Here is a 14531-nt window from a genome sequence, read left to right as displayed (position 1 = left end):
CTTTCCAGAAACCATACTAGGTCCACACTTGTTTTGTTTAGGTCAGTCAGACTATATGGGTATAAAACTCTTAAATATAATTTTTTCCAACAACTTTCAATGATGAAAGGTGAAATCGTTCTAATGTTTTCCAATATAGAGCTAGCTAGTTATAATTGAAAAGTAGTTATAAATAATCCAGTCCGAATACAAAATAAGTTTGATGGCATAAAACCGAAGAGAGTTTCCTGAGACATTTGAGAGTACTAGTCCTGTTCAAAATGCGAAGATGACTGAAGTGTTCTTAGTTTCTCAAAACCATATTTAACCAAATCAGTTGTGTTATCATTTTCATCCGAGTCAAAAGTTAAGGACATTCGCATGATTTCCTCTTTCAAGGCTATAAGAAGATTGTGATAAGAACAACCTTCGGGAGAAAAATTAATAACGCTCATACTAAATCTTACTAGCTAAAGGAAAGTTAAGGTCATCGTACAAAATAGACACATAATTGCCATCACATCAGTGGCAGAAAAGAGACATCAAGCAATTTTTACACGATTGATAGTAAAATTAAAACTTAGATGGCTTTGGTGTCTCTATCAACTTGAAATTGACATCAAAGTCCTCCGACATCTTATAGCAACTCGAGATTTTTGGAGACTTGCAGCGTGCTGGAGAGGCATGCTGAGTTGCTAAAGATGGCTCTTTGCTTGATAACTCCACTTCAGGCAATTTCTCAGGAACCTCTTCCAACTCCAAGCATTGCAGATCACTCTTGGGCTATAAGTGAATGAGCAATATTTAATCAGAAAAACCGAAAAAGCAAAACTCAGCAGAAGCAGGAGAAGTTACACGCCAACCTTGAGTTTAGTAAATGCTTGAACTTCAGAAGAAAACGCCAACTTCTCATCTGAATCTGTTCAAAATACATATATCTGAGAATGAGTAACTCAAGTCCCAAACAAAAACAATAAACAACAAAAAATATAAACTTCTCATAGTGATTTTAAGAAACACTTTCAGGAGGCGAAGCTTTCTCACACCATAAGATCTATGGTATGATTCTCACTCTATTTTATTATGTGAGAATCTCAAGTTGTACCAAAATGTTTCAGAAAAAAATCTCTTAAAAGCAAAAAGAGCTTTGGGAACAAATAACTTCAATTACCACTTTCAAGACCAAGACTCTTTAACAAATTGTGCAAACCCATATCTTCAGTTTGTGATTTGATACACTCTTGATGATTGTGCAGGCATTGTTCTTCAGCAATTGCATTGAGACGAAGATGTTCCTCTGCCAAGGCACTTGGCTTCTGGCTACTTTTATTTTTAATCTTCCCAACGTTGGAAATGTCAGAAAGTGCTTTCCTGTTACCACTGGGTAACTTCCCTGAAGCTTTGGGAGCAGATCTTTTACTCTCAAGTTTTTTTATCTTGACAGGAACAACTTCTTCTTTCATAGTAGCAAGCTCCTTAGACTTCAGTTGTTTGCCTGAGTTTAATGCATCCAGTGCCTTCCTTCCACCTCCTTGAGTAGAAAGCTTCTCTGAGTTAGATAAATCACCGAGTGGTTTTCTCCCACCAGCCCCTACCTTCCTCTGTCCTGTATAATTTGCCTTGGCACAAATAGTTGCTCCTGAGAGTGTTAGAAAAATTAGTCTTAGAATGACTAAAAATAAAAAATCAATTTAGTGTCAACAAAACTAAATTAGTAATTACAATACCATCCATCTGGATACCAAGATTCGGATCTTGAAGCAAACGACCAGTTCGTGCTGCCATTTGTACTTGTCTCGCAATTTCTGAATTAAGTTCCTGGAATTGGAAGAAAATTTGGTAAATAAACAAATATGAGATATCAAATGGCTCTAGGAACTTAAAAAGGGAAAATTGCCCCAAAAAGTAATTTCTTTGAACATAAGAAGTCCACAACCCCTGCATACTATTTTTCATATAAAAACTCTAACTTCCGTTATCTATCATCAAAAATCAAAGGGAAAAAAGGTTCACATGATATCCAAAGATAGCTAGAGGGAAAAAAAAGGACTTTAAGGAAACATGTAGAACAACTTCCAACCAACAGACAAGAATTTTTTATGCTTCGACTTGTGCAAATTTCCCGTGCATCAAAGGCCTCAAGGGTTAACATAGATCCCCTCACAAGAAAAGAAGACAAGGAAAATCCTTTCAATAATGAACCTATGACAATAGGGGGAAAACAGAGAGCGCTTTCATAAAATCAATTAGATCTAGTCGCGCCTTCAGCCAATTCTTCGCTAGAAAATACGGTCAGGCTTTCAGTCCTCCAGTCGAAACCACGAAACCCTAACACTCAACCTCAATCCAATCATTATCATACCAGACAAGTTAAGAACGGTTTCAAAGGAAAAAGAAAAGGCAAGAATAAGAAGAAAAACATTAACAGATAAGGTTGTAACCTGCAGGAGAAAATATTTTCTCAGCTTTCTCGTTCGTTCGACTTTCTCACACTTGCTCTGAGATTCTTGATTAAGACGTTGGTGTTTCAAACTTTAAGCCGATTTGCCGGGCGCGTTTCTTTTGTACTAACACAAGAGGCGGTGTTCTTCAACGGTAACCTCTGCCCTTTTATCACTCAACTGCTTTCTTATGCGAGAGGGGCAGGGTCTCCAACGGCTACTTTTTGCCCTTTTATATGGGTTGGCTTCTCAATTTTCCTTTTCTTTAAAATACATCAAAAAAAATTTTCTGGCAAAAAAAAAAACATCAAAATTAAATTAAAATAACTTGCCTCTTAAATTAAAAAAATTTAATAAACATAATCGGCTTAAAGTTAGCACTTGTGTATTAACTTTTTTCGTATCAAAATTTGATTGTAGATCCCTCAAATTTTAATTTTATACTATGCTACTCTTCTTAGTTTTTTTTAATCTGGAACTTTGCTATTTTATCTAATAAGATATATCTAATGCAACATGTTACCTCTCGTCGCCAAAAAAAAATAAAAAGTGATATATATCGCATATAAATGTTTAGACAGGCTAACTGCATAACTTGATTAGTGAAGTAAATACTGAAATTAACTTAGAAATTAGTTATGATTATGATGTAATGTGAACAAACTGCTCACAAGTTACAAGCATGAAAATTCTCTTATAAGTAAGTAAAAGATCGTAAATTTAATGCCATTTATAATCTCATTCTATAAACGCCTATCTCTTTTGCTCACAAAAACAAACGCCTACCTCTTTAATTCAAAAAAAAATTACTATAACTTTGCAAATCCTTTTCTAATCAACAAAAGTTCCAATTAACACGAGCGATGACACATATAAAGCCATGTTTGGGTCATGGGGATCTGAAATATAACCAATTTTTATTTTTGTGCAGTAGCTCTCCTTCGAAATTAACCCAACAAAAACTTGGGGGGAAACTGCTGCTGTTCATTCTCCTGCAGACACCTAACACAGACACTGTTCAGATGGGGAGAACTCATGGATCTGGCATGATCTTCATAGGTAAAGGCTAAATTGATGAAATATCACTTCAATAGTTCGAATAATAATTCTTTCAACATCAACTTTTCAAAATTCATGACGAAGGTGTGTCCTCTTTTCTTTTTATATCGCCAAAGTATTACTTCCGATTCTAATTATAAAATCTCATTCATAATGATCAGACACCCATATTCCAAGACCATACAATCCTGTTACATGAAATGCATCAAAACCAAAACAAGTCACTGCTGAAAGAAATAAATGAATTCCAAAAATTTTAGGTAAATCCAAAGACCGAAAGTACTATCAACCTAAAAGCTGAAAAGGGATTGCTGGAAAACAAAGAGCTTTAGCAAAATCACACCGAAGAAGTTGAATATTTTCGCCCATGGACAATCAAAACGTAATGAAAGGGCATTAAGTAACTTATGGACATGTATTACTAGGTATGATTGCCCAAACTATTGTTGATTCAAGTTAATTTATAGAATGCGATCAACTACCTTTTCATTGAGAATAATGGTTGATGGATATGAGTTTGCCTAACCTTGTTTATCCTGTGACAATGATTTCAGAAGTAAACCAAACACAATATTAATATTGGGAGATATTTTGTATTTATAATTACTCCTCTATCTATCTTAAAAAAGTTAGACCTGTCCAGTAAAATCAAAACAACTACATTGTCACATGAAGGTTGGGGGGTCAATAAGCTTAATCCCACTTAGTCTATTGAGGATACAGTGAGGAATGATAATCTTGTCTCTTATTAGCTCACCTTCTTCTTCGTAATAGATAAAAATTTGATTTTTTTGGGTAAAAATTTACATTCCTTTTTATTTTTAATATAAAAACTAATTAAGGGTTAAATTTTATCTTAAATATAATACCTTAATTTATTTTATTTTATATTTTTTAAAAATTAATTTACCTAACTTATAATTTTTCTTGCCAACAATTTACCTAACTGTAAAAAAGTTTTTTTTACAGTTATTAGTTCTCAATTTCTCCTCCAGGCTGCATCCGCAGGACGCCAAGCATAGTCACAGTCTGGCCGAAAAGGCGGTTACAGTCACCCGCTCCTCTCACTGAACTCGTCATCGATGCTGGCTCTCAAGCTTCCCTCGGCCTCTGCTTCGAGCTCTAGCTCTCCGACGAAGACGCTCAGTTCTGCACCCGCATTCCTCAGTGGTAACTTCTTCAGCCCCATCTCCATCAATGCTAAACCCCTAAAACCCAAATCTAAACCCTATTCGACCTCTCTCGTAAAAGCTGTTCTTCAATGGAACAGAAAACCCCAGTTGGCCGGCGAAACTCCTCGTGTCGTTGTCATCACTTCCGGCAAAGGTGGCGTCGGCAAGACCACCACTACCGCCAACATTGGCCTTTCACTTGCCCGTCTCGACTTTTCTGTCGTTGCAATTGACGCTGACGTTGGGCTTCGGAATCTTGATCTCCTTCTCGGTCTCGAGAATCGAGTGAACTACACTGTTGTCGAAGTCCTCAACGGCGATTGCAGGCTTGACCAAGCTCTTGTGAGAGATAAGCGATGGTCGAATTTTGAATTGCTCTGTATATCGAAACCCAGGTCTAAACTGCCGATTGGTTTTGGTGGGAAAGCCCTGGTTTGGCTCGTGGATGCCTTAAAGTCTAGGCAGGAAAGGTCGCCAGATTTCATTCTAATTGATTGTCCTGCGGGGATTGACGCTGGGTTCATAACTGCCATAACCCCAGCCAATGAGGCAGTTCTGGTTACCACGCCAGATATTACAAGCTTGAGAGATGCTGACAGAGTCACGGGGTTGCTAGAATGTGATGGTATTAGGGATATAAAGATGATTGTGAACCGGGTTCGGACGGATATGATCAAAGGGGAGGATATGATGTCCGTGCTTGATGTTCAAGAAATGCTCGGATTGCCTCTTCTGGGAGTGATTCCTGAGGATGCGGAGGTGATTAGGAGTACAAATAGGGGGTACCCGCTAGTATTGAATAAACCACCAACTTTGGCCGGTATGGCCTTTGAGCAGGCGGCCTGGAGGCTTGTAGAGCAGGATAGTATGCAGGCAGTGATGGTTGAGGAGGAGCCAAAGCGTGGGTTTTTCTCCTTCTTAGGCTGGGGTTAGAATCTGCTTTGAGAATTGCAAGTTTGAGATAGGTTGGCTTGTCATGACATTTCGGTTTTTCGGGTTGTGGAAAAGCTAAGTGTTTTTTTGGCTGCAATTATTTGTTTTAGACGTAGGTAGAAGGAGGAAGCTACGTACAGTGGGGTTAGTAAAGCATAACTTTCTTCGTTTTCTTCACCAAGCATTTCTTCATTTTTATTGGTGACTTCATAGCATCATTGTCAGAATTAGCGTCTGTAACTCAGTTGCAGGCGTTTAGAGTCTTTGTTGCCATTGTAACAAGTTATTGGTGGTTCAATGATAAATTTCTACCGAATTTGTGAATCTAGTTTAGTCCTCCTCTGCTATGTTTGGCATGTTGCGTTATTGATCCTCTGCAGGCACGCACAATTTCCTTTCGTTGGGGAATTAAGCTACCACTCTTTATCTGATAAGTTGATAACAGGCTGTAAAAGTTGTGTCCTCCCTGTGGAAACTGCATCAGTGATATGCTTTGCAGTTCTTCGTTACCCCCAACCTCAAAATATATTTACAGGGGTACGGAAGTGTGGGTAATTGTCGGTCATATGCTCAGCGCAACGGTAAAGAAGACCACGGTTCAGTTGTTTAAATGGACCAATTACGAGCAACATGATAAAGTTCCGTTTGGTGTTGACGGTTGTGAAATTGTTTCGGCTGCAACTACTTGTTCTGTATGAGGGGGGGGGGGCGCTTTTCACCATCAACCGTGGGGTTAGTAAAGCTTATCTTTACTCGTTCAATTTTTAACTTTTCTTCTCTTCGCTAATGAATTTCTGGAATTAGTGTGAGGATTACTGTTAACTTTTAGTTGAGATCAGCTCAACCGTATTGCAGTCTTTAGTGCCGTTATAGCATGTGGTGGCAGGTTCCACGTTGATTCTTTACCAAGTCTGTGAAACCCCTTTTTTCTTTTTTGGTTTAGTGCTGCCATGTTTTTTCCTTGTAGTTCAATTGTTAGATTAATAGTAATATTCCATGATATTTTACTGAGTGAAGTGTATAAAATTTTACACTGGTTTCAGTGGATCCTAACCCATCTGTCATGAGTGTAAAGACGATGAATTGCGATTTGGATGGTTAGCCGGATGTACAAGCTATATAGGCGTGAGTATGTTCCTTGGTGCAGGTACTAGACTGCTATATTGGTATTCCTTTGTTTAGTTGCAGTTATTAACATCAGCAGGCAACGTTATAGGCCTAATTTTGGTGTGCAGAGTGTTAGATATGAAAGGTAAAGAGAAAGATGATGTGAATGGAAATGACTCGTTATCTATTCCTAAGAAGTGACACATACTGTTGATTCAGAATGAAGAGGAAATAATATACCTTACATATGAAACAGCATTTTCATTTTCTGTGCTTTGGCTTGTCTTCTCCCTTTCTCATGTCCAACCACACATTGCCTGAAATTATCTTGACACTTGCTGCCTAGAGAATAATATAGGATGAAAAATACCGGAAATGGATTTAGGAATAAATACTTTTTTTTTTTCATACAATTTTATGTATAAGTGCTGCCTTAGATAGTTTTGCCGAAATCTTATGCTTATTTATACATTTTCAATGAGCTTGTGCCTTGTATATAAACCCAGGCGTGCCTATTCGCTTCAACTCTACTTTGGATAAAGCTCGTTAATACTTTGCATCCTCAATATGTGCAAGTACATTTCTTGGATTCTTGGTGTATTATTAGTTGGGCGTAATAGTTAATAAATACTAATTAAAACTATATTTTTAACAAGAAACTTAATATTGTCCAAATATTAATAAATTTTGATTATTTGCAATGAAAATAATTTATGAGAAAAACTCGGGCCCACCATATATTATATGCATTATTTAATGAAGAGTAAAATATTTTGATCTCTTCTATTTAATTTAAATGGAAAATGCATTTTTTTTTATTTTAGAAACTTATGGAACTATATGTTAACAATATAGACTAAAATGTATATTTTGAAAAATGGAGGGACCTTTGGGTAATTAAGCTAAAGGCCTAAAACAAAAAAGTGATTAGAGTATTTTACAATTGAATAAAATGAAAAAAAAAATCTTATGACAAAATAAGCTTAATCAACTTAATTCGGTCTCAGAGAAATGAACATAATTTAAAATCAATTTTAACTCAGAATTATATAGTAAAAATAACACTTTGGATTTTTTTTCAAAAGGATGGCAAAAAAAAAAAGGAATTTCTTAAAAGGATAATAATAGTTAAAAACCCAAATTTTGAAAATGCTAATTTAAAAAAAAAATTATTACTCCTCTGGTCATATTTATAGGATAAGGAGAAAATATTTTTTTATTCTATTTATAAGGTACTGAGAGAAATTTTTTATATGGATGTACAATTTTATCCTTCATTTATTATTGTGTTGACTTTATTTACATGAAGTATAATATATATTAAATATGGATAAAATTAGAAAGTTATTAAATGTTAAATGAGAGTTAATGAAGTTTAATATTTTTCTTAGTGTGTGAAACATGCTGAAAGTGTTTTATAAATAAGACCAGAAGAGAAGAGTAGACTCTAGAAATGGTTTTAAACGAAGATCCCCCGCACTAAGGCTAAACATGATGATTTTAAAAATACAAACCTCTATTGAAAAAACTACACATCTTGGTGCCTTGGTGGCATAAAATCGAAGTGTAATAAATAAAAACTTAGAAAAAAAGATTATTTACTATTTCAATAAAATTCCTGCTTTTCACTGAAATATCTCCCCTTCCTCTCTTAAACCAAACACACCCTAAAGAAATATAATAAAAGACATGGAGAATCCTGTCTTAAAAATTAGCTGTTCAATTGACCAAACCATCGTATTTAAATATTCTGTTAAGCATTTTGTATTTTTCACTGTGGGGTTTAGTATCACATAATATCAAATCTCCATAAAATATTATTTATCTATGGATCAAATCATGAAATCATCGAAGTTTTAATTATATATTATTCAAACTTTAAGGGGTAATTATATTGTGATGCAGGGTAAAAACATTATGCGACCAACATTTAACTGTTTGCAGTCAAAAGAGTTTAGCAATGTTTCAAAGTATTTCCATAAACTTCGGCAAAAAGAAAAAGTATTTCCATAAACATTCAGAAAGCAAAATAGACGCCTCTCAATTTATTGGCAAGGATTCAAAAGTTGTTAATATCAGATATCCGTCCATTTCCAAAATCCATACGAATCATAAGGTCAAAATTCAAAGGGACAAACGGTGATGCATGAACAAACATGAAACAGATACAATGTACTTTCAATGCACGTCATTATTTGCTTTTATTATTTGATCGTTACGTGGTATTTCTACGCCACATTGATTTCAAAAACAACCTTCTTCTTCTGGTTGGTGAAAACAACAAAAGAGAACAAACAAACTGAAATTTTGGACCGGATATCACGGACGAGATGCACTGCATTAGATTGGATTTACTAGGCAAACTAAGAAAGATTCTTAAAAAAATGAAATGGGCAATATTAATGTCACGATATTTTTCCATAAAAGGTTCAGATAATTTTCCGTTTCTGGTGCACTCACAAATCACAATCCTTAGAACCCCCTCTATATATACTGCCCATGCCTTCGTCACCTTCCGAGTCTTCTTCCTCAGAAAACAAAAATTTCGTCTCGTACCATGAAGTCGCAAAGCCTACAGTTCAGAAACTCCTACGTAATTCTCTTCCCGTCCCTTGGAGCTTGTCTGATATAATATTTATCGACGATGATTATGCTTTGACTCATGCTCTGTGTGATATTTAATGTATTGTATTGTATAAATTACTTTACGTTTGAGAAACAAGTCATGTTACCCGTTGCATCTGACAGTATCGAATTTCCTACAGATTATTGGGATAATCTCAGTAGTTGTGATATTGGGATCGGTAGAGAGCAGAGGATCAGTGAGAAGATCGGAGAAGTTAGAGTATTCTGCCATTAATTGCAGGAAGCATAGTGCAGTTTTGACAGATTTTGGAGGGGTTGGTGATGGCAAAACATCAAACACTAAGGCCTTTCAGACTGCCATTAGTCATCTGAGCCAATATGCATCTGATGGAGGAGCACAACTTATTGTGCCAGCTGGCAAATGGCTCACTGGAAGCTTTAATCTCACTAGCCATTTCACTCTTTTTCTTCACAAAGATGCTGTCATTCTTGGATCTCAGGTATCCTCGTTGTTCTTCTTTTGTTGTCAATTCTTTAGCATATAAAGGAGATCTTTTGTAGTCAAAATAGACACGTTTCAACATAAATTCAATGAAATTCGAAGATATAAGTAGTACTATTCATGACTTATATTTCATATTGGTATGAAAGAGAAAATATAGTATGGGGGATTAAAATGGGACAACATGAAGTACTCGATTTTTGACAATTTGAAGACTTTGCCTAACGAATACGATTTCTTGGTATATTAGTTTATGATCATTGGTTCTATTACAAAAGGCCCTGAAATGATTTTAGGCGTGTCTCTAACATAGCAAAGCAAAATTGACAGGATGAGTCAGAATGGCCAGAACTTCCTGTGCTACCATCTTATGGCAGAGGAAGAGATGCACCAAATGGAAGGCTCAGCAGTCTCATTTTTGGAACTAACCTTACTGATGTCGTCATCACTGGTAACTATTTGGACCAATTAATCATTTATCAATCATAATAACTTTTTTTAAACTATGTTCATGTCATATACAGTGGTTATAATGTACTTTGACCTGTTGCAATTTGATCATTAGGTAACAATGGGACAATTGATGGGCAAGGATCTTATTGGTGGGATAAGTTCCACCAGGGTAAATTGAAAGTCACAAGACCATACCTGATTGAGATAATGTACTCCGATCAAATCCAGATTTCTGATTTAACTTTGCTCAACTCTCCTTCTTGGTTTGTCCATCCAATTTACAGCAGGTTTGATGATTAGTCTTTCATATTCATCATGTACAAACATCTCGTAGATTGGTCTGTCCAGATTCACTGTGTTCATGCTTATAGTGCTCTTCATATCTGATTGTTCTGATCAAGAAACTTTATATGCAGCAATGTAATAATTCAAAGGTTAACCATCATTGCACCAATTGATTCCCCAAACACAGATGGCATAGACCCTGGTAACTGGTTAATAATTCTATTGCGTTCTTGTTTCTACTTGTTTCTCGAGACAAACGTCACTAGTTGAACATGTCTCTCACTGTCTAATTGAAATTTTTCTTCCTGCCTTTTGTTATAGATTCATCTACAAACGTAAAAATTGAAGATTGCTACATTGTCTCCGGCGATGACTGTGTCGCAGTAAAAAGTGGCTGGGATCAGTACGGAATTAGATTTGGGATGCCAACTCAACATCTCATTGTCAGAAGGCTTACCTGCATATCCCCGGATAGTGCAATGATTGCCTTAGGAAGCGAGATGTCTGGTGGCATCCAAGATGTTAGAGCTGAAAACAACAATGCAATAAACACCCAATCAGCTGTTAGAATCAAAACTGCAGTTGGAAGAGGAGGTTATGTGAAAGACATATTTGTGAAAGGAATGAACTTAAGCACCATGAAATATGTGTTCTGGATGACAGGCTCTTATGGATCTCATCCAGACCCAGGGTTTGATCCCAAAGCACTCCCAAAGATAAGTGGAATAAACTACAGAGACGTTATAGCTGATAATGTGACTTACTCAGCAAGACTTGATGGGATTTCTGGTGATCCTTTCACTGGGATTTGCATTTCTGATGTGAATATCAAACTGACCAAGAAGCCAAAAGAACTCCAATGGAATTGCACTGATGTTGAGGGATTCACAAGCAATGTGACTCCTAAGCCTTGTGATTTGCTGCCAGAGAAGGAACAGAAATTTGACTGTCCTTATCCGAAAGACAGTTTGCCCGTTGATAGTGTCCAGTTGAAGACTTGTTCTAGTACTTTAAAAGAGTATTTGCTTTGAAATTTGGCTCTAGTGTTATAGGTAACCACTTTGGTCAACAATGTTGCAGCTTACAGAAAATAAAGTGTAACTGTTAGTAAAGGTGCCAAAAGCGTCATGAACTATGTAAAATTACAAGTTTACAACTGCCCGAGGCCTATTACTAATTACTAAATGAAATTTTGTCGTTAAAGTATAATACGGAACTATTGTGCTTAATCACATTAAATTCAAATCCTCAAGAGGATATTATAAATTATGACTGTCATATACTTAAAATTAAAAGCTCGTTGCTGTGTTACTGACTTATTGTTATTTAACAGAGTTATGTGGCTCAAAAACTCTAAATTTTCACGGTCTACATTTTTTGTAATTTTTGTAGTTTTCATGCAAAAACAAAAGGGAAAATAAAATAATATTTTATCTAGAAATTAGAATAATAATAGAATAAAAAATAAAGGCAAATCTGAAAAACGTTGATACTGACCAGTAGAAAACAATCCTAACAACTCTTGAAAATAATCATCTATGCGTACATGACGTTTTCTATATGAATCTAACTTTTCTCACAGAAGTATTATTTTTCTCACCCTTTCACTTCTCACTCTTAAGTCTTCACACGACAACAAGCAAACATTCAATTCATAATCTCATTTTTTCCTGCTCAGTTGATCATCTCGTTGACAATAACGTAGGAAACCCATGAGTCCATAGCCATTTCTGGGGTCTCTGTCTCATTCATCATCTTCTCCTGCTGGATCTTCCCTCGAGGCACAACAAGACCCAAAAGAACTTCACTTCCCAAAAACGTTCTCCCAGATACGCACAAAAACACTTCTGAAAAGTATTTACGAGGTTAGATTTGGTCAAGAGGAAATTCTCGTTAGGATCTCTGTACAGAAAGGTTCCAACACCCATGAATCTTACTGCTCAGGCTTGTAAGCACCTTAAGAATTTTACGACACAATAAGGTAAAAGGCTTCCATATGAGTTTGTCAGAGATACTCAAGACCAGCACTATTATCCTTTTACATTTATCTCGTAAGGACTGTCACCTAATTCTGAGGCAGGGTCACTTTGTGGCGAGTGATTGTATTCATAAACTTCCCTAGCAATGTCGTGTTCCTTCAGAAAAGAAAGAGGAAATTATAATTACAAAATAGATCAGGAATTGGTAGACTTCTGGCAACTGAGATCAAAACTAATTTTTCTTACATTAGAAAGAAGGAGATCGCGAGGCTCAAGCATCCGAATCACATCTCCCATTTTGAGTTTTGGATTCACATCAGGATCAACGCATCGAAGAGATACCAAAATCATCTGTTTGAGCTCCTTGGATGGAGGCATTTCAGGCAATTTTGAGTCCACCAGGTGGTCGATATTTTCATTTCCAATCTTGGACTTAAACCAGTGAACTAAATCTTCCTGCAATGTAAATGTCGTGTTAAATTTATCATTTAAAGGATGTTTTTGAGTGAAGTGGGGTTGAAATTTCTCCGAGGTTACCTGGGGTAGAGTATGATCTAAAGGAGTCCTTCCTGATATAATCTCCATTATGAGGACTCCGAAACTATAAATGTCACTGCTCCCACTGAAATCCCTAGTGGAATGACTTTTTGGATCCATGAAACTGAAATATTACGAAAATTAAACATATCAATATAGAAGATTATATTGCATGAAAATACCGGATCTTTGAGAAGTTTTCGCAGCAGAGAAACGGACCTCGATGTTTCCATCATATTAGGAGTCCACTTAGCGGTGAAAAGGTTAGCAAGGCCAAAATCAGAGATCTTGGGATTCCACTGGTGATCAAGGAAAATATTACTAGATTTTAAGCTTCCATGGAGAATCTTGGGTTCAACGTCCTCATGAAGGTAGGCCAATCTGCACAAGTTCATAGCTTTCAAGTGATATATGAGCACGAATATCTCAGTAAAGAGTTTTGAGATTCTAAATCTCACCCTTTCGCCACACCCTGGATAATATTCAATCTGGTCTCCCATGTTAGAGGGCTGACTTTTCCTGGAAAGTGGTGAAGCCATTGATGCAGATTTCCATCATCTATGTATTCAGATACTGACATCCTAATAGACAGGAAACTTAGTAGTGCTAAAAATTCTTCAATAGTAATAATTCTTACACTTCTTTACTCTTGTAATACTTGAAGCTCCCACCTGTAAGCTCCCTCGCTACAATATCCAAGCAATTGGACCAGTTTCTTGTGTCGTACAGATCCAATTGCCTCCATTTGCAGTGCAAAATCCTCACTTTGACAGCTGGAGATGCCAAAAAATGAAAAAAAAATTAACAGCATACAAATACAGATAAAATCTGTCCATGTCAAATACCTTTTGCAAGCAGTTTATGTGATATTCAGCAGAAATATAGTAATAAACCACGGACGCAAAGGTTGCCTTCAATTAGATGTACCTGTAGCTTATTAGTATCTTCACTGCCACTCGAGTATTATCCCGCAACAAACCGAGATAAACAGTTCCATGATCTCCACTTCCAATCGCATTCTCTTTAGCCAATCCATTCGTCGCCTTCATGATCTCCTGCAAGCCGAACTCGATACTCTGTCCCAAAACATTCTTACTCCTATGTGAACATCCAACAATCGATTCTAAATCTCCATCTTCCCTACCGTTATCGGCGTTTGGCAAGAACCGATCAAAGTTCATCAGAATTCCGGAGACATCAATATTGCCTGAGAGTAGCCTCTTGTCGAGGGACGACGAGCTGGAATCGTGACGAAGATGACGGTAATGCTTGGAAGCAATTGGTTTGGGCAAAGAAAATCGGGACTTGTATAGCTTTCTGTGACGACGACGACGAAAGCAGATGAAGCAAATGCAGAGAGCGATGAAAATCATGAACGTGATGAACGCTGCTGTTGAAGCTAGGAGCAGAATCCATATTGGAACGCCGAAGAATGAGTTCGGTTTTGTGGGATTTGCTTTTATGATTGATGATGAACGGGAAGACATCGGAGGAAGAA

The 14531-nt window shown here is 36.6% G+C and overlaps 4 protein-coding genes across 5 annotated transcripts; 2 read left to right on the top strand and 2 right to left on the bottom strand.

The window, feature by feature from the left end:
- Positions 1-333: 333 nt before the first annotated feature.
- On the bottom strand, positions 334-2527 carry LOC114730363 (uncharacterized). The gene is made up of 5 exons (XM_028917425.1): positions 2421-2527; positions 1707-1797; positions 1151-1618; positions 843-898; positions 334-762 (listed from the first exon to the last, which is right to left on the bottom strand). The coding sequence occupies exons 2-5, from the start codon at positions 1762-1764 to the stop codon at positions 553-555; spliced, it is 792 nt and encodes a 263-aa protein (XP_028773258.1). The 5' UTR covers positions 1765-1797; positions 2421-2527; the 3' UTR covers positions 334-552.
- A 1972-nt stretch (positions 2528-4499) lies between these two features.
- On the top strand, positions 4500-6276 carry LOC114730352 (putative septum site-determining protein minD homolog, chloroplastic). Of its 2 annotated transcripts, XR_003738828.1 has the most exons (2): positions 4500-5785; positions 5965-6276. XR_003738828.1 is itself a non-coding variant. In XM_028917407.1 (1 exon), exon 1 carries the CDS (start codon positions 4562-4564, stop codon positions 5582-5584), a length of 1023 nt encoding a protein of 340 aa, XP_028773240.1. In that variant the 5' UTR covers positions 4500-4561; the 3' UTR covers positions 5585-5912. The 2 variants fall into 2 exon arrangements, 1 of the variants encoding a protein (XP_028773240.1); XM_028917407.1 differs by lacking the exon at positions 5965-6276 and having other exon boundaries at positions 4500-5912.
- Positions 6277-9226: 2950 nt separating this feature from the next.
- LOC114730341 (probable polygalacturonase) lies at positions 9227-11548 on the top strand. The gene is made up of 6 exons (XM_028917396.1): positions 9227-9284; positions 9457-9777; positions 10110-10230; positions 10345-10519; positions 10649-10719; positions 10839-11548. Exons 1-6 carry the CDS (start codon positions 9249-9251, stop codon positions 11546-11548), a joined length of 1434 nt encoding a protein of 477 aa, XP_028773229.1. The 5' UTR covers positions 9227-9248.
- Positions 11549-12191: 643 nt separating this feature from the next.
- Positions 12192-14520, bottom strand: LOC114730290 (probable serine/threonine-protein kinase At1g01540). Its single transcript, XM_028917337.1, has 8 exons — positions 13961-14520; positions 13705-13806; positions 13492-13614; positions 13253-13414; positions 13034-13157; positions 12743-12952; positions 12583-12652; positions 12192-12364 (listed from the first exon to the last, which is right to left on the bottom strand). The coding sequence occupies exons 1-8, from the start codon at positions 14518-14520 to the stop codon at positions 12192-12194; spliced, it is 1524 nt and encodes a 507-aa protein (XP_028773170.1).
- Between the last annotated feature and the right edge of the window lie 11 nt (positions 14521-14531).

This window comes from Neltuma alba, unplaced genomic scaffold (genome assembly GCF_004799145.2).
Source record: "Neltuma alba isolate B1F8T4 unplaced genomic scaffold, ASM479914v2 tig00012727_pilon, whole genome shotgun sequence".
NCBI classification, from domain to species: Eukaryota; Viridiplantae; Streptophyta; class Magnoliopsida; order Fabales; family Fabaceae; genus Neltuma; species Neltuma alba.
Note: the sequence above shows the minus strand (reverse complement) of the source record. Positions and strands in the feature narration are given on the sequence as shown.